Here is an 18,513-nt window from a genome sequence, read left to right as displayed (position 1 = left end):
TGTTATATCCAGCTATATTTTCTTTCGTGCCACTTATAACCTCCAAGTGAAAGATGACACATGTCAGAAATAATAAAACAATTACAAAAACAAAATTGGTTGGAAAAAAAATATCCCTCCTAAAAATGACTTGTAAACTCAATCCAGATGTAGCTCGCCACCTTCTCAATGGCATACAAAACCATTTGCCTTTCAATTTGTGATCAGCTGTGGTAATTTTGATTAGCTCAGCATTAAAAGAGCTTTTCTGTAGCATTTCAGTCCCTAGTAGTGAAAACTTAAGCTATGAGAGCTATGAAACTATGAGTGGCAAGGTGCTGTCAAAAGGAATACAATTGTGGACAGGCACAGGTCAGGAGATGAATACAAAAAAATTCAAAGGCTTTATAAATGCCTTGAAGGATTCAAGGCATTTATAAAGCTTTTGAATTTTTTTGTATTCATCTAGCACAGTGAAGTCTATTATAAGGAAGTGGAAGGCATTTGGTACAACCCAGACCCTCCCTGGATAAAGACCTCACTCCAAACCGATGAAAGAGCCAGGAGAAATCTGGTCAGAGAGGCTTCCAAGAGGCCTCCAGCTACTCTGAAGCAGTTGCAGGAATTTGAGTGATCATTGTGTGCATGTGACAACAATATCACAGATTCTCCACAAATGTGGCTTGTATGGGAGGGTTGCAAGAAAAAAGCCACTCTTAAAGGCCACATGCAGGCATGAGTGAGCTTTGCCAAAAGGCACCTTGAAGATTCTGAGGCCACAGGAAAAAAAGGTGTTCTGGTCAGATGAGACTAAAATTAAATGATTTGGCCTCAAAACCAAACGATATGTCTAGCAGAAATCCAATACAGCTCACCATCCAAATAACACCATTCATAAAGTAACGAATGGAGTTTGTAATATCCTGTGATGGGGGTGTTTCTCTGAGCCCCGGTTCACACTTGTGTGTGTGCGGGGTTCGCATGTAATGTAGGAATCTGCTGCTCCGACATTACATGCGATCGGCTGTGCAGTGCGAGTTTAGCCATACAGTTTGTATGGCTAAATTCGCACCGCAGCCGCACCAAACACGCACAGGGACCCTTTTTGGCAGCCGCATCAGGATCGGATCGCACAGCGGTTCACACTTGTGCGATCCGATCCTGTGCGAACTGCACGATCGCACTGCGATATGCGATCAAACTGGGGGTGTCGTTAACATTACATTGACACCCCCAGCGTATCGCATATGGCAGTGTGAACTGCTGGGGGTGCGTGTGTGATGCGGGAACAGGCTGCGGATTCGCAGCCTTCCCACATCGCATAAATGTGAACCGAGGCTGAAGCAGGGACTGGAGCACTTGTTAGGATAGAAGGAAAAAATGGATGAGGTAAAATACCAGCAAATTCTTCAAGAAAATCTGCTGCCCTCTGCCAGAAAGTTGTCAATGGGAAGAAAGTTTACCTTCCAACATGACAATGACTTCAATCACAGAGCAAAAAATGAGTACACAGTGGTTAAAGGAGAAAAAGGTGAATGTCCTCGCATTGCTTAGTCAGAGCCCAGACCTAAACCCCATTGAAATTTTGTGGAATGACTTGAAGACTGCAGTCCACAAATGGTCACCTTCAAATTTAACTGTACTTGAGCAGTTCTGCAAAGAGTGGGCAAATATTGCCAAGTCTAGATGTGTAAAGTTGTTAGAGACATATCCCAACAGACTAAGAGCCGGTTCACACTGCCACGACCATAAAGTCGCCCCATGTCGGAGCGACTTTTTACCGCGACTTTACGGCGATTTTACTGCGACTTTTGAATTATTTTGCAGGACTTATATGACAGACGACTTTGTGTTTGGCCAATCAGAATAGGATGTGTTGTGACCCAATTCCCCTTTTCTGTTTTTTTTTTTTTTACTCATTTCCTCATTGCCCACCAGTGCCACGTATGTGTCCACCAGTGCCACGAATCAGTGTCCACCAGTGCCACATATCAGTGTCCACCAGTGCCACATATCAGTGTCCACCAGTGCCACATATCAGTGTCCACCAGTGCCACATATCAGTGTCCACCAGTGCCACATATCAGTGTCCACCAGTGCCACATATCAGTGTCCACCAGTGCCACGAATCAGTGTCAACCAGTGCCACGAATCAGTGTCAACCAGTGCCACGAATCAGTGTCCACCAGTGCCACGAATCAGTGTCAACCAGTGCCACGAATCAGTGTCAACCAGTGCCACGAATCAGTGTCAACCAGTGCCACGTATCAGTGCCACGTATCAGTGCCACAAATCAGTGTCCACAAGTGCCACGTATCAGTGCCACGAATCAGTGTCCACCAGTGCCACATATCAGTGCCATGTATCAGTGTCCACCAGTGCCACATATCAGTGCCACGTATCGGTGTCGCGTATCGGTGTCACGTATCAGTGTCCACCAGTGCCACGTATGTGTCCACCAGTGCTACGTATCAGTGCCACGTATCAGTGTCCACCAGTGCCACGTATCAGTGTCCACCAGTGCCACGTATCAGTGTCCACCAGTGCCACGTATCGGTGCCACGAATCGGTGCCCACCAGTGCCACTCACACAGACCAAGCAGAGATGATGGAATATATATATACCATTATTTATATATATATATATATATATATATATATGTATATGTATATAATGTAATGTTATATATATTCCATTATAGGCATGGCTGCAATGTAGGGAATGCCTGGCTAATCTTTCTTCTTCCTGGAAAGTCGTGTCAATTAAGATAATAATAATAATTAAGAGGCGACTCCCATTGAAGTATATGGGACAGGTCGGATCACAGGTCGCCTCAAAGTAGTACAGGACCCTTTTCTGAAGTCGGAGCGACTTCAGTAGTGCCAATTAAGACGGCACTGATTGATTAACATTGCTTTTGTTATGTCAAGTGACCTGGGGCGACACAAGTTGCCTCACAAGTCGCGCTAGAGTGAATGGGCTCTATAGGCTTTAATTAAAGCAAAAGATGGTTCAACAAAATACTGATACAAGGGGTGATCCTTTTTCCAACTCTGAATGTTTATTTTTTTCTGTCATGTTGGTGTTTATATCTTTGACTTTGATGTTATAAGTTGCAGTTGAGTAAGAGCCCATTCAGACAGGGGCGACACGACTTGCTGGGGCATATAATTGAAGTCAATGCAAGTCGCCTCCCGGTCGCCCCAAAGTAGTACAGGACCCTTTTTCTAAGTCGGAGCGATCTGTGTCACTCCTATTAGAACGGGTCCTGTGCTAATCAATGGTAGGCGACCGACCGCGACTTGTCAGGCGACCAAGTCGCCTGACAAGTCGCGCTAGATTGAATGGACCCTTAATATAGCTGGATAAAACAAAAACTGTGTCTGTCTTAATTTCTGGCTGCAAAGCAACAAAATTTTAATTATTTTAAAAGGGTAATTTTTTTTTTTTCTATACAAATTTATGCATACCCTGACGCAAGCACATTACAGACCACGTTTCACCTCACAGCTATGTAATGGATGCCTAGTGTCTTCTATACACGCACACACATGTACCTGGTGCGTAGTGTCTCCTGTGTGCGCATACATATAACGTGTATAGTCTGTTCAGTCTGCACACACGTACCTGGTGCGTAGTGTCTCCTGTGTGCGCATACATATAACGTGTATAGTCTGTTCAGTCTGCACACACATGTACCTGATGTATATATCTCCAGTGCATGCTCACGTGTAACTAATGCATTGTGTGCAGGGCACACAAATAACTGAGTAACAGTAACCATTTGATCTATATTTGGACATTCACACCTACCAAGACCTCAGTTGCACACATACTGTATATACTTATGTTTCTCACTGATCCATATTCACAAACTAGACTACTGACAGGCATGCTATGGTTGCTGGCACACACAAACTCAGACTCATAATGGGGTTTCTAGATCACACATGTACTTAGTGCTGATTCACACTTGTGCAATTTCTGTCACCTCCTGAGCCTTAGACAAAGAAAATCACATTATTTTCAATGGTGCCAGTTCACGTCAATGTGACTCTGTGGGTTGCTATTTTTGAAAAGATTCCTGTGCTACTTTGATGTGATTTCAGTACGATTTGGCTCCATAGACTAAGCTAACCACATCCAAAGTTGCACTACATAATAACACTGAAAATCACATCAAAAGTACATTGCCGTAGTGTGAACCAAACCTTATGCTGGTGGCCATAGACAATCCCTGCTGAACCTGCTGAGATTCGAGCCATGTATGGGCAGACTGAATGTACCCAAGTTGATTGATTAACTTGGGTACCACCAGCGTGTCAGATTTTACTTACGATTATTGGTATCGGCTGTTATAGCCTCCAGCAATCACCATTGTGTTCTCCCGGCAAGGACTGCTCCCCCTGCCCCCTCCCTGCCAGAAGATCACAATGGTTCGGGGGCGGGGGGGGGGGGGGGATTTCCCCATTTCCCCATGAACACTGTGTTGCTGGGGTTATGGAACAATTTTATTTCCTACAACCCATCCGTCCGTCTATGGCCAGCTTTAGCAGCTGTTGTGAGTGAAGAAATTGCAGTCAACGAGACCAGGTGACCAGACAGCATTTTTCAATTACCATGGTGACCTGATGACTAGGATTTGTCCTGCTCTGTATGAAGGCATTTCAAGAATCTGTTAAAATTATAACGTACAGGGTGATAGAGATTTAAAAGAATGGGTCTAAAAAGGATTTAAATGTTGTACCAAAATTGTTTGTCCTTAATAGCATGTTATATTTGTTGACATCCTTTGTTTTTTTGTTTTTATGATTAATCTGCTTTAAATGTCATAACTTAATTTATTGCATGTTAAATTGTGCTATATTTTAATGTTTACTTTTTATAGGCAAAGCCATCGGAGGCGCCATGTCCAAAGGATGATGGTGTTTTTAAGGCACCTGCTCCACCTCCTAAAGTGATAAAAACTGTGACTATTCCCACCCAGCCCTATCAGGACATAGTGACTGCACTGAAATGCAGAAAGGAGCACAAGGAAGTGAGTATTTTGTATTGTCAATCTAAGGAGAGGAGTTTTGACATTTTCTTGCTTGGAGGACCAACACCTATAGTTGCTCTAGAAATAACCCAGTTAAAATTGTTACCACATCTTTGTTTTATTCAGAACACTGGGAAATGGTATTAATCTATTATGCTATGTCCTCTTGGGCAGCTTTTTTTGTGCCGTTTCAGTTAAGTTTACCTAAGACTTTGATAACATGAGTCATTTTGATTTGTTTACATTTGGGAGTTTTCATAGTGGGACATAAAAAGCACATCTGTACCAGCACACTGCAGACCTCACCAATATGTACTACCCCCTCTGCCTACAATTGCACAGTTTAAGTGGGCAATAAAACTGAGTGTTGACCACTTGTGTTTTTTTTTTTTTTAACCCTCTACCCCAGACGTCCGTGTTAACCCCTACAGAGCTGTACATGCCTTGTCATTAACTGGCTATCTTTCAAATATAGCAGTGTAAAGCATTTTGGAATGTGTGTTTTCCTTTACTGCAAATTTGAAATTTGTTTGCACTGATAAAAATACAAGAATACATGTTGTGAAAGCTCACAAAGAATTTTGTATAAGAACATGTAGCCCTCAAAAGGGTTGTAATTGCAGAAGATTTTTTTGTCCTTACTGCTTTTTATGCAGCACGGTAAAAAACCTTCCTCTGCAGCCCCTAAAAAAATATCTGAGCCTGATCTCGATCCAGTTATGTGCACAAGAGCTTGAGGCTCTCTTTCTCGTCATTGGCTGAGATACAACAGTGGGAGCCATTGGCTCCCGCTGCTGTCGATCTCAGCCAGAGACAAGGGGACTGGGCCAAGCCCCAATTTTTGGGTCTATAGACACACACATGGAGCGAGCACGCATTAGTGTCTCCATAGCAAGCGGCTTGCCATAGAGGGCCTCAGTGGGGAGAGGAGCTTTGACCACTGGCGGGGGGCCCAAGAAGAGGATGATTGGGACTGCTCTGTACAAAACCTGACATGGTACCTTGGGCTTGCTGGTCCCTGTTGTGGTTCTTGAGGCCTTCATGTGTCGGTCTCTAGCCGCATGGTGTGCTGTGGGCGCTGCTATCTTAGGTGTGGGCAAAGAAATTTTTTCCCCATAGACTTGCATGGGGCAGCCATTTTCCCTGCAGCTTCCTATGGTTTTATATGGGAATCCATCCTTGTGTAGCTCTGGTGCTATATTTCACAGTGTATCCCTATCAAACAACATCAATTCCTATGTGGTTATTTCCTGCTGCTGAGCCAGGGTCTCTTCCTGCTTCTCTCTCCATGCTGTGGAAGATTCAGGAGGCTCTGTGTTTGAGGTGGTAAAGTATTAAGGGTCTCTGCGGGCATATCTTGGCTCCCCCAGTGCGATCTCCCTTGCCCCCATGGGATCTCAATTAGGCTCTATTGGTTCTTCAGAAACCGCCTTTCAAAAATATTTGTGAGATTCCTCTGCTAACATGATCCCAGAAGGTATCATTCTTGGTGACTATTACTTCTGCATGTAGGGTTTCCGAGCTGGCAGCTTTGTTTTGTCGTTCACCATATTTGCTGGTTCACAGAGATATGGTGGTGCTTCGCCCTTGTCAGTAGTTCCTTCCTATGGTTGTTAATGGTTTCCATCTGAGTGAAGACATTTTGTTGCCTTCCCTGTGTCCTAAGCATCCTAAGGAGATGGCCTTGCATTCTCTGGATGTGGTTTGGGCGATCAGGGTGTACCTGGCGGCAGCTGAGTGGTTTAGGAAATCACTCACTATTTGTCCTTACGGATGGACCTCGCAAGGGGTTGGCCGCATCTGCCGTGACCATTTCCAGATGGCCTATTTAATCAAAGGTCAGGTCTCTCCTATCCCTGTTAAGGCACGTTGTACATGGGAACTTAGTGCCTCTTGGGCCTTCAGCCATCAGGCGTCAGTGATGCAGGTTTGCAAGACGACTACTTGGTCGTCTGTGCACACTTTCACAAAAGGTAGAAGTGCTGGCATTGGCCACAAGGTTTTGCGGCTGCTGTTTGAGGGTGTATGTTTCAGATGAGCTCCAGTTCCTGGTTCAGCTTTATGTTACCTGTTTGGCTAAGTTTAGCCTTTAAGAATTTTGTTCTGCTGTGTTTTTTCCCACCCCTCATGTTTGACACTGTTTTGGGACATCCCAATGGTCAAGAAGATTCTGCAGCTGTCCATCAATAAATTAAAGAAAAATTGGATTTTTGTCTTACCGTAAAATCCTTTTCTCTGATGTTAATTAACGGACACAGCACCCACCCCTCTATTGAGTTGGGTTGACACTGCTTGCAACAAAACTAAGTGCCTATAGTAGGAAGTGGGAGTATATCCCCCTGGACTGCCCCATAGGCATGGTAAAGTTTTTTTGTTTGTTTTTTCGTTTTCCTGCCTAGTGTACTCCTTTAGGGGGCAGCATAACCCAATGGTCAAGAAGATTCTAGAGTTGTCTGTCGAACATCAGAGAAAATTATTTTACGGCAAGACAATCCAATTTTTTTCATGTTTGATAGAGCAACCCTTATCTCATCTTTTTAACATTTTTTACACTTTACACTTTTTACCTTTTGACAAAAAGCTCATATTTATGGCTGTTAAAGTGCTCTTTAGTCTGTACGTTTTGGAGAAAGTAGATACGTGCGTTGAAAACCGCTGATTATGAAGGCATTGCTATGTTTGCAAACTTGGGGAATGAAAAGGTTCACTTTGATTTCTCATTTGAAGTCCCTATTGCTGAATATTTGCCATGATGTTCTGTGGGTTTAGTGATAACTTTCTTCCTCCACAGCGGTTTGAATTGTAGAGCACTTCGATTAGGGCTTTTCAACATATAGTTAGTTGTGAATGTTGTGAAATATCCCTCATGGGAACATTTTAGAGCCAGTAGAAAGTACATGATGACTTCTTTTTATGAAAGTATGCCTCAAGAAGCTAGTTGCTAATTTCATAATGGTATCCTATCAAAACGAATTTAATTGCATATATTGATTTTTTTTTCCTAGTTGTACACTGTTGTTCAACATGTGAAGCACTTCAATGATGTGGTGGAGTTTGGAGAGAATCAGGAGTTCACGGATGATATTGAGTACTTGCTGAGTGGGCTTAAAAGTAACCAGCCCATAAACACACGATGCCTTAGGTGAGTCAACATTGAATTGTTCTGTTCTTGCAAAAAGGTTACGCAGTCAAGTTGTAAAAAAAAAAAAAAATTGTATTCGATCTTGTTCAAATAGAAAAAGTAAATGGAAAACCTCCACATACACCATCCTATACCCATTTGATCTAGAGCAGTGTTTCTCAACCTTTTTTCAGCCAAGGCACCCTAAAAAATGATGCGCAATCTTGAGGTACCCCATTCTAAAATGTTAAAAACAAAACAGTTTTACATAACACAGCAACATCCAGACATGTAGGACACACTTTAGAGTATTCCAATGTTCCTCTTCCTCAGTTTCTCTCCCTCACTCAGCTAATGTGACCCCAGTGCAGACAGGAGCAGGGGAGGGGCAAACGATGATGCTGTGTGTGCAGGGGCCCGACCTTCTCCTTACCAACCAATGATGTCCTTCATTGTTAGCACGCTGGCAGTTGGAAGGATATAATGGTGCACAAAGAAAACCTGTGCCTTTTGGAGTGTATTTACTAAAAGCAGACTGTGTGCCTTTTGCAAGTACAGTTGCTCTTTTTCCCCCCTTTATTTATTTTGTGCCTTTTGCAAGTGCAGTTGCTCTTTTTCCCCCTTTATTTATTTTATTTATATATATATATATATATATATATATATATATATATATAATATATATCTCATTGTGGTAAAGCTTCACCCAGTCAGATGCAAGGAAAATAAAAAATAGCATTGTTACGGAACAGGGCACCCCTGAGCAGGTACCTCCGTTGACAGATGCTCCTAGTGCTTCCCGAGGGCTCCAAGCACTCCACCAGACACCGTAAGCACTTCAGACTCCACGAACCGCCGCAGCTTGGTTAGGGTCTTGGCATCTCCTACCCACCCTGGACCAACGACAAGGCTCCAGGTTCCTGTGGGTGAACCTCTCTTTCCCCAGAGAGTGCAGCAGAACAAGCTCTTACACAAGCTCTTACAAGAGCTTAGTGATTCTCTAAGGGAGTATGGAAGACCATAGCAATCCCTGCAGCAGACTCCCCCCAATAACGAGACAAAGCTCTGAGTTGAAGGTAAAACAGGAACAACATTTATTCGAAGAACACAGCACACTTTTATACAGAATTTGGAACATCCTGCCCCCAACAACCGCTTTCCTATTGGTCAATTGTAAAGTACCTGCAGTTCCCATTCAGGTCATCTCCAGACATGCAAATGAGGGCTCGAAAATGAGTCAGTAGTGATTGGTCAGATAGCTTGACCAGGAGGGCTGCTATGCAAATGAGGACTTGAAAATGAGTCAACAGGGATTGGTCAGATAGCTTTGACCAATGCAAGGAGACAGAAGCCCCAGGGGGCAATCAATGTACACTATAGTCAGACACAGAACAATGGTTCCCTAACGAGCCCTCAATACACATTACTCTGAGTGTCAATACCTCCTTTAGCAGACAACAGGTGAGGTCATTAGCACACCTGACAATAGGTGAATGGGGAGCCACCTTAGACAGTCCGTCTCCTCAGAACTTCCTGGGATGACCATATTAGGAGTTGACTTCCTGTTCAGAGAGCTCATGGCAAATGGGAACAAAAATCTTCATATTACAAGGGAGACATTATTCTTGAATATGACTGTCCCATTTGTAGTAGTCCAAACCATAGTGTCAGTGTTCACCACCCTCCTGGTCACCCTGCATCCATAACAGATGCAGGGTGACTTAAACATAAGAAAGCCACACAAGGCTGGACATAGTGCCTCCCAACCTCTTTAAAGGAATTTGGGGTCCACAACCCCCATGCCCAAAGTGACTCCTGTCACAAGCATGTTTGCTTGCTCATGATTGTATGTTGAAATCAGCAGAGCTTTATCAAAGTTCAGAGACAAATGAATGCAACTACACTTGCAAAGTGCACAGTCTCAAAAAAACACCAATTAAATCTCATGGAAACCCAATAAGTGTTAGTAGCGCAGACGAAATTGTGATTAAGGGCTCAGTTGTGTTACCCCTCAAAACAGCAAAATTAATGATAATAAAGTCTCTTGGGTAGAGTCTATATATTACTGAATAACTTCAGTAACAGGATAAAGCCACAAAGGATCCCGTATGTAGATCAAAACGCCTCTTAACTCCTACACCACTATGGCACCAATCATGGACAAAATGGCAACTCACCAGAGCTCATGCCCCTCCACTCACATGGATAAGGCAATCGGACAAGTTTGATGATCTCCACAGCAGGCTTGGATTCTAATGACTGTATCCTGTATAGATGGTAACACCTTGGGGTATCGTCAAATGCAGCACACACTTCTTCTATGTTTCTCCTCAATCCAGTTGGTGACCACAATAGGGGAAAGAAACAAAGGGGCCGCAGTAGTGTGATAATGTTTCTAATGCTGGTTAATATTGAATACCAGAGCCTCTTACCAAAGTATGTATAGTGACCACTAATTCCAGTGACACCACAGACCCACAGGAAACCAGTGTGTGGACCCAAACCACCTCACACACCTCCACTGCTGTGACACCCAATGTGATAAAGATGGTAACTCACCAGCGACACATGCCTACCCACTCTCTCATGGATTAGGCAATATGGCAGGGTTGATGTTTTCCACACAGACTGGGTTCCTGGTCACTGTATCCAGCATGTATACTATCACCTTAGGGTCCATTGTAAAATGGCACTCCCTTCTCTTGTGTAACTTCACAGTCTCCCAAATGATGACTACATAATATTGCTGTCATCATGTACCAGCTACCTGGATGATCTGATTCTCCGTGCGGAGTCCCCTGTGTTGTTAACTGAGAACTTGGGGGTCACCATGAGAACTCTGGAGGAATTCGGGTGGATTGTGAATCTACAGAAGTCGCCTCTGACCCCTTCCATTTAACTGGTCTATCTGGGTCTGTTTTTGGACTCGTCCTCAGCCAGCATGTGTCTTCCTCCGGACAAACTCTAGAAGCTCCAGTCAGTGGTTCAGCTGTTGATGTCCGGTCGTCCTTTCAGACCTGTATGAGAGTGGTGGGACTGATGGTGTCCTCCTTCGAGGAGGCGGTCCCTTTTGCTCAATTCCACACAAGGCTTCTTCAAAAGGAAATTCTTCTCAAGTGGAACAAACACCCAAATTCTCTGGACCTTCGGATTCGGCTAAGTCACAGGACCAGGGAGTCCCTGGTCTGGTGTCTTTGGTCTCCGATGCTTCAGTCGGGAAAATCCTTTCTCCCTATATACTGTACAATTGTCACCACCACGGAGCTGAGAGCGATCCGGCTTTGCCTGGCGCACTGGACCTAACGTCTGGAGGGTTGTCCAGTGCGCATTTAATCAGACAATGCCTTGGCCGTGGCTTACAGTATGTCAATCACCAAGGGGGCTCCAAGAGTGTCCTTGCAGCCTTGGAAGTAACGGGCATTCTACGTTGGGCAGAGTGTCATGTTCCAGCTCTCTCCGCTGTCCAAATTCTGGGAGTGGAAAATTGGCAGGTGGATTACCTCAGCCACAAGGCCTTGGATGCAGGGGATTGGTCCCTGTATCCGGAGATGTTTTAGCAGTTGTGCCTTCGTTGGGGCACTCTGGAGGTGGATCTGTTGGCGTCTCGAATCAACAGGAAGGTGCAGAGGTTTTTGGTCTGCTCTCAGGACCCTCTGGCAGATGCCGCAGATGCGCTCGTGGCTCCCTGGGGCCAGTACCGACTGATGTGTGCTTTTCCTCCTTTCAAGTTGCCGCCAAGAATTCTTCGCAGGATAGAGACGGAGGGGATTCTGGTCATTCTGGTAGCTCCAGACTGGCCTCCTCGAGCTTGGTACGTCGATCTGGTCAAGCTTGTCACAGGTGCCCCGTGGAGACTTCTTCTCAGGGAGGATATGCTGTCTCATGGGCCAATCTTCCATCCTGCTTTTACAGTTGCTGGCTTTGATGGCTTGGCTGTTGAAAGCCAGGTGCTGAAGGACAGGGGATTGTCTGCTTCAGTAAATTCCACTCTGCTGAAGGTGAGAAAAGCAACTTCTAGGAAGATTTATCGCACCTGGAAGTCGTACATTGGGTGGTGTGAGTCCCTCAGAACCCACCCTTCTATTTGGTGGCTCAGGTCTTGGCTTTCCTTTAACGGGAAGTTGATCAAAGGCTGGCCTTGAGTACTAGCAAGGGTCAGGTCTCGGCCTTGGCTATTTTCTTCTAGAAAACATTGCCCACCCATTTCCTGGTGCGTAACTTCATCCAGGGGGTGTGACACTTGGTACCTCCGTTACCACCTTGGGACCTTAATTTGGTGCTGTCGGTTCTCCAGAGGCCTCCCTTTGAGAGTATTCAGGAGATTCCCCTGCTTACCTTATCCCAGAAGGTGGCCTTCTTGGTGGCTATCACTTCTGCTGCGTTGGAACTGGTGGCATTGTCCTGTCCTCACCTAGTGGTTCACAGGGATATGGTGGTACTGCGGCCGTATCAGTCTTTCCTGTCAAAGGTGGTTTCCAGTTTTCACTTAAATGAGGACATCGTGTTACCTCCCTTGTGTCCCAAGCCTACACATCCTAAGGAAATTGCTCTCCATACCCTGGATGTTGTTCGGGCTATCAAGGTGTATTTGGAGTCGACTGCGTCTTTTTGCAAGTCTGACTTGCTCTATGTGCTCACGGATGGCCCAAAGAAAGGGCTGCCTGTGTCTGCTGCGACTATTTCCAGATTTATCAGACAGACAGTGGTGCAGGCTTATTCTTCTAAGGGTCAGGTTCCACCCTTCCCTGTCAAGGCGCATTCTACTTGGGCGCTTAATGCTTCCTTGACTTTTCCCCATCAGGCATCTGTGCTTTAGGTGTGCAAGGCAGCGACCTGACGTCTGTTCACACCTTTACCAAATTTTATAAGGTGGATGTGCTGGCATCTGTAGATGCCTCTTTTGGCCGGCTGCTGTTTAGAGGGCCTTTGGCCTTCCTTGAGGGTGTTCTTGTTTGGCTTTTGGGTGGATCTCATCTGGTTGTTCTGATGAGTACTATGTTGCCTGGTTTGCCATGTTGGCTTTGGGGACTGTTTGTGTTCTGCTGTTCCCACCCCTCATTTGGGTACTGCTTTGGGACGTCCCTACTGATATGCATCAGAGGAATGCATCCATCAATGAACGATAGAGAAAACTGGATTTTTGACCTTCTGTAAAATCCTTTTCTCTTAGGTTCGTTGATAGACACAGTACCCGTCCCTCTAATATTTTGAGTGGGTTGGTGTTTCTTCTGACGTTGCTTTGAATCAAAACTGACATCCTATGCAGGAAGAGAGAGCGTATACCCCCGGGGACTGCCCATAGGCGTAGCCAGAAATTTTTCTGCCTAGTGTCCTACTCCTGTAGGGGGCAATCTAACGCTACTGATAGGTCCTCTGATGCATAAGAGAAAATTATTTTACGGTAAGTCAAATATCCAGTTTTTTGACTTAACGTAAAATCCATTTCTCTGATGTTCATTGACACACAGCACCCATCCTTTATGGAATTATAATTCCCCTGACATGGTTTGTAACTAAACGGAGTGCCTATAACAGAGAGAGGGAGTATACTCCCTGGGACTCCCCATAGGCATAGCCAGATTTCTTTTCGGCCTAGTGTCCTACTCCTGTAGAGGGCAGTATAACCCAATGGTTAAGAATATCAGGAGAAATGGATTTGACAGGAAGTCAAAAAGCCCATTATTCAGGCCTTTGCTTCCAACTTTCTAGTTTTTGGGGTTAAGTGCCATTCAACACTAGAATGCGGTAATGGAAACCAGCATTCCATGTGCATTTTTCATACAGTGTTCAAAACACACTTCACTTGTGATCTGCAGCGGATATCAGTGTTAACTTAATGACCTCAAAAATACAGTGTGTTTGTCTACACCGGATTGCATGATACAGTAGTACCATGTGATCTGGTTGCTGTGCTTTTTTTGTGCTCATCCACTATAGATGTGGTCTGGGGCAATTTCAGTCCATTTAAATGAATGGCCTGAAAATGCACTGGACCTGGTTCTAATGTTAATTGCACAGGAACACACAGCACGTTCTTGTGCGATTCATGGTGTGAACCAGCACTGATATAAAGGCCTTATTCTTTATTTTGTCTCATATGGGTCACTAGAATAAGTAGAAACTGAACTACACACTTCTGGCTGTAGTGCATGATTGCAAATGCCAGACATTTTATTGGATTGCATGCATATACAGAAATACTCTGTATCTTTTTTTATTTACACTTAGTCATATATTGAAACATACGTGCAAGCTGCTCCTTGATTTATAGTGGGAGTAAACATATTAATGGTGGCCTTTATGTAGGTTTTATGTGAATAGTCTTTTCTTGGTTCGCTTTCTTTATTGTTGTGTGTGTGGCCTGAGATTGGGCAGCTCTGTGAAAGCAGTGTGCACACTTCTCTAGATACCCATTTGTATCCTATCTTGTCAACGGCTTATGATGCATAAAAACCCAGTGGCTCATTAGGCCCTATTTGAATTAAATATGTCTGTAGGGTGTGTCTTACAAGAGAAGATTGAGCTTAAAGGAGTTGTAAAGTCAGAAGTTTTTTTTTTTTTTTTTTTTTTTTTTTAATCTTAATGCATTCTATGCATTACGATAAAAAGCCGCCTGTGTGTAGCAGCCTCCCCAGCACCCCTAATACTTACCTGTACCCCTCTGTCCAGTGATGTCCATGAGTCCCTCGGCCGTCCTGGGACTCTCCCTCCTGAGTGGCTGAGATACAGCCGTGGTGCCATTGGCTCCCGTGGCTGTCAATCAAAGTCAGTGAGCCAATCAGGAGAGAGAGGGGGCAGGGCTGAAAAGCAGCTCCGTGTCTGAATGGGCACATGAAGCTGCAGCACTGATCGGGTGCCCCATAGCAAGCTGCTTGCTGTGGGGGCACCCGATAGGAGGGAGGAGCCTAGAACAGCAATGCGGGACCCAAGAAGAATAGGATCTGGGCTTCTCTGTTAAAAATCAGCTGCATAGGTAAACATAACATTTTTTTTTTTTTTTTTTTTAAGGCTTCACTTTAAGCCAGTCACCAACAAATGTTTTCTTCACTTGGACATGAAAAATTATTTTATTCTCCAGGGTCCCTGCTTACAGAAAATATGTTCAGGGTTTGTTGCTAATATTCAGGCCTAAAATTTTGCATTTTAATGTGTGCAAAAACATCTCTGCTAAAGACATTCCCTACCCTCTCACCTTTTTTTAAATTCATAAAGCCTAGTACACACGGGCTGAATGTCAGTCGACATCGGCTGGCTCAATGAAAACTGTCCGACATCCGGCCCGTGTGTACGGCAGCTGGTCCGTTTGGTCGGCTTCTGTTGGATGGACAAGCCAAATGCCTCCTGATCAGCGCTCTCAGCCATTGGCTGACAGGAGTGTTCTGGTGGGGGGTTGGAGCGCTGTCCCCATCAGAACACAATAGCTCAGCAGGGGAGATCTAACCTTAGATTGTTAGTACAGTGACTTCAGTTATTTGAAACAAACAAAACATAGTGTACGAGGCTTTAAGTGGGGTTCTTGTAGCCATTAATTCTGCAAGAGGAGTGTCCAAACTGATGGCCATATCCTGCGTTAGGGAAAAGGTGGTGATGAGGCCTTTGACTTCTTGTCTAAGGTAATTTCTGCCTTTCACCTCAACCAGAACATTGTTTGTTTTTCTTTCCCTCTGTCGGCTTCCTTTCACCAAAAGAATATCTAAATGTTCTGGATGCACAGCATACTTGGACAACCTGACAGACTTGTGAGTGTGCTCTCCTCCAGTGATGTGAGGTCTGAGCTCCATCCCTGCCAAGTCCAATGTAACTTTTTCTGGGTTCGCTATCTGATTGTTTTGACTACTGGGAGAGCACTGACAATGATGCAACTCCCGTGCATGCATGCTGGTGTTACAGATTACAGTACAGAGTCTATGTTCAAATTAGAAGAAATTGCTAGCAGGTAAAATTGTATTTCTCTTACGTCCTCCGACAGTCGCCGCCACTTCATAATCTTCACTAATGTGGTAATTGACCTTTGCTCTGCAGGAGTAGCTAGGCAACAAGATTTGTTAATATCAAAGCTTTTAGCATATCGCACCCCTAGGGGGTGGTCCCCTCAGTCAATACCTCCCTGCTTCCAGCATTCTCAACTCAATTTTCAATTGCCTAGCTTAGGAGTAGCTGGCTGTTCCTGTGCTGGGGCTTTCAGTCTCAGCTTTCTATCCTCTTTTTGATTTTATTTCAAGTGTTTTTCTCTTTCTTTTACTTAGCTGTTTTTTTTCTCAGCATTCGTTTAGTTTTCTTCGGATGAAGATGATCATGCGGAGCTGGGTCTCGGTCTGGCCACCCTGGATCCCAGGGCTGAGAGCCAGGGGTTTCCCCAGCCTGCCATCGAGCGTTCAGCTCAGGTTTCCCTGGCCTATTGAACGACCCATCCCTGTTCGCTGCAGGGATGCTGCCTGTGAGGTGTCTACCTCACCGGACGCCATTTGCGGTTTCGCACCGCAGTCCACTGCGTCCTGACTGCGACACTCCCTGTCCTCAGTACAGCGGTTTGGTCGCTAGAGAAGGCTCCCCACGCCATCCGGACTGGTAAGTAAATTTCTATGTGGGGACCTGTCTGTTTGGGTGTCAGTCTGTGACAGTGAGACCCTGCATGTCTGTGTAAGTGCTGAGCTCCCTGTCAGATTCCTGTGTGGAATAGCTGCCTTTCTGTGTGCTGCGGGGGGGGGGGCTCTCCCGCTCTGCTGTGTGTGATGTATGGGGCAGGCTGGGCTCAGACATGCTATGCGGCGACCGCTGATGCGGCCCGCCATTTTTCTAGGCAAACTGTGGTGACCGGCCCTGTGTGTTACAGCGCGGTGTCTTGGCGCCAAACGCCGCCATTTTGGCGGCGATCGCTCCTGCAAGCACATGTCGGCGCCATTTTCTTATTGCCTTGATTCCCTCAGCCGAGCGGCCATGTTTGTGAAGCCTTCATAGGCTATATAGGGCGGTCAGTCATTGCATCACTTCCTTTTTCACTGGAACAGCGATCGGTGGCAGCAGCTGTGTGCTCTCTCCAGGTTTTTGCCTTCCTTATCCTGTATTTCCTTGCTCAGTGCTCCTTATCCCTGCGGGGGTCGGTACATACAGTAGTGTGCGGTGGGCTGCGCTCGCCGCGGTCTTAAAGGGGCAGTACTTTATTTTCAGTTGATACTGGGGCATGGATTCTCAGGATTGCAAGTTTCCTCCCACCTTGGTGGGGGGCCAAGGGGCTGCTGCATCCCCCGAGGGGGGCTGATCTGGCTGCTGTTGTAGCGAACTTGGCTTCTCAGGTGCAGATGCTAATGGCTGATCGATCCGCAAAACGGCCCAGGTTATCTATTTCCTCTGATTCAGAGGGCGATGGGGCTGCTATGGCTGGAGTGCCCTTCTCAGGGTCTCGTTCATCTCTGGACCTTGTGGGGTCTGAGGGGGAGGCTGAGGTAGAAGGAGTTGATACTTCTCCCCCCGGCTCGCCTGAAGAGCTTGCACTGGATGAGTTGATTACTTCTATCAAGGAAACACTGCATCTGCAGGATGAACCGTGTCCTCCTGCTTTGATGTCCTCTTATGGGACAAAAAGGAAACGCAAATCAGCGCAGGTTTTTCCCTGCCCTGCGGAATTTCAGCGCGCTGTTGATGAGCAATGGCGCAATTTAAAGAAGCCTTTTACTGTGCCAAGTAAGTTCAAGCTGCGTTATCCATTTACACCCACCGCTGATGAGCGTTGGTGTGTGCCGCCTCAGGTGGATCACGCGGTGGCAGTTTTGAATAAATCTACTGCGATTCCTGCTGAGGATACCCCGGTGTTCCGGGACCCTACGGACAGGAGATTGGAGTCTCTGGCCCGTCATACTTATACGGTTGCTGGTTCTATGCTGAGGCCTATTTTTGCTTCCATTATGGCAGCCCAAGCTATTGCAGATTGGACACAGGTGCTCAGGCGCACCCTGGTGGCTGACTCTGCTCCGCCGACAACGTTGGCTATGGTAGATCAAATTCATTAGGGTGTCATGTATTTGTGCGATGCGGACTTGGATTTAGTCCCTTTGGCTGCACGCCTCTCCAGTGTAGCGGTGTTGAACCATCGCCTGATATGGCTGAAATGTTGGTCGGTTGACCAATCTTCTCGCAAGACTCTAGCTAATCTTCCCTATGCGGGATCTCGCCTTTTTGGCGAGTCTTTGGATTCTCTGATACAGGGAATTTCCGGGGGTAAGAGCACTCTCTTACCCCAAACTCACAAGAATAAGTTTGTTCGCGGTAAGAAGAATACCTCGTTTAGGCCCTCTCAGGGGTCCTTTCGTGCCTTTCGGTCGCAATACAAGGGCAAGCCCTTCAAGGGCCAAGGCTCCCAGAAGAAGCCGTGGGCAG

General features: G+C 45.6%; 1 protein-coding gene across 2 annotated transcripts in view; it reads left to right on the top strand.

The window, feature by feature from the left end:
* WAPL (WAPL cohesin release factor) overlaps positions 1-18,513 on the top strand; it is a 226,127-nt gene that overhangs the window by 114,910 nt on the left and 92,704 nt on the right. For both annotated transcript variants that reach the window (XM_082267623.1, XM_082267624.1), the window contains 2 exons: positions 4,869-5,018; positions 8,024-8,160. In XM_082267623.1, coding sequence (XP_082123749.1) covers positions 4,869-5,018; positions 8,024-8,160 — 287 coding nt within the window. The remainder of the gene's footprint in view (positions 1-4,868; positions 5,019-8,023; positions 8,161-18,513) is intronic.

Source organism: Pelophylax lessonae, assembly GCF_965119305.1.
Source record: "Pelophylax lessonae genome assembly, chromosome: 9".
Classification (NCBI taxonomy): domain Eukaryota; kingdom Metazoa; phylum Chordata; class Amphibia; order Anura; family Ranidae; genus Pelophylax; species Pelophylax lessonae.
Note: the sequence above shows the minus strand (reverse complement) of the source record. Positions and strands in the feature narration are given on the sequence as shown.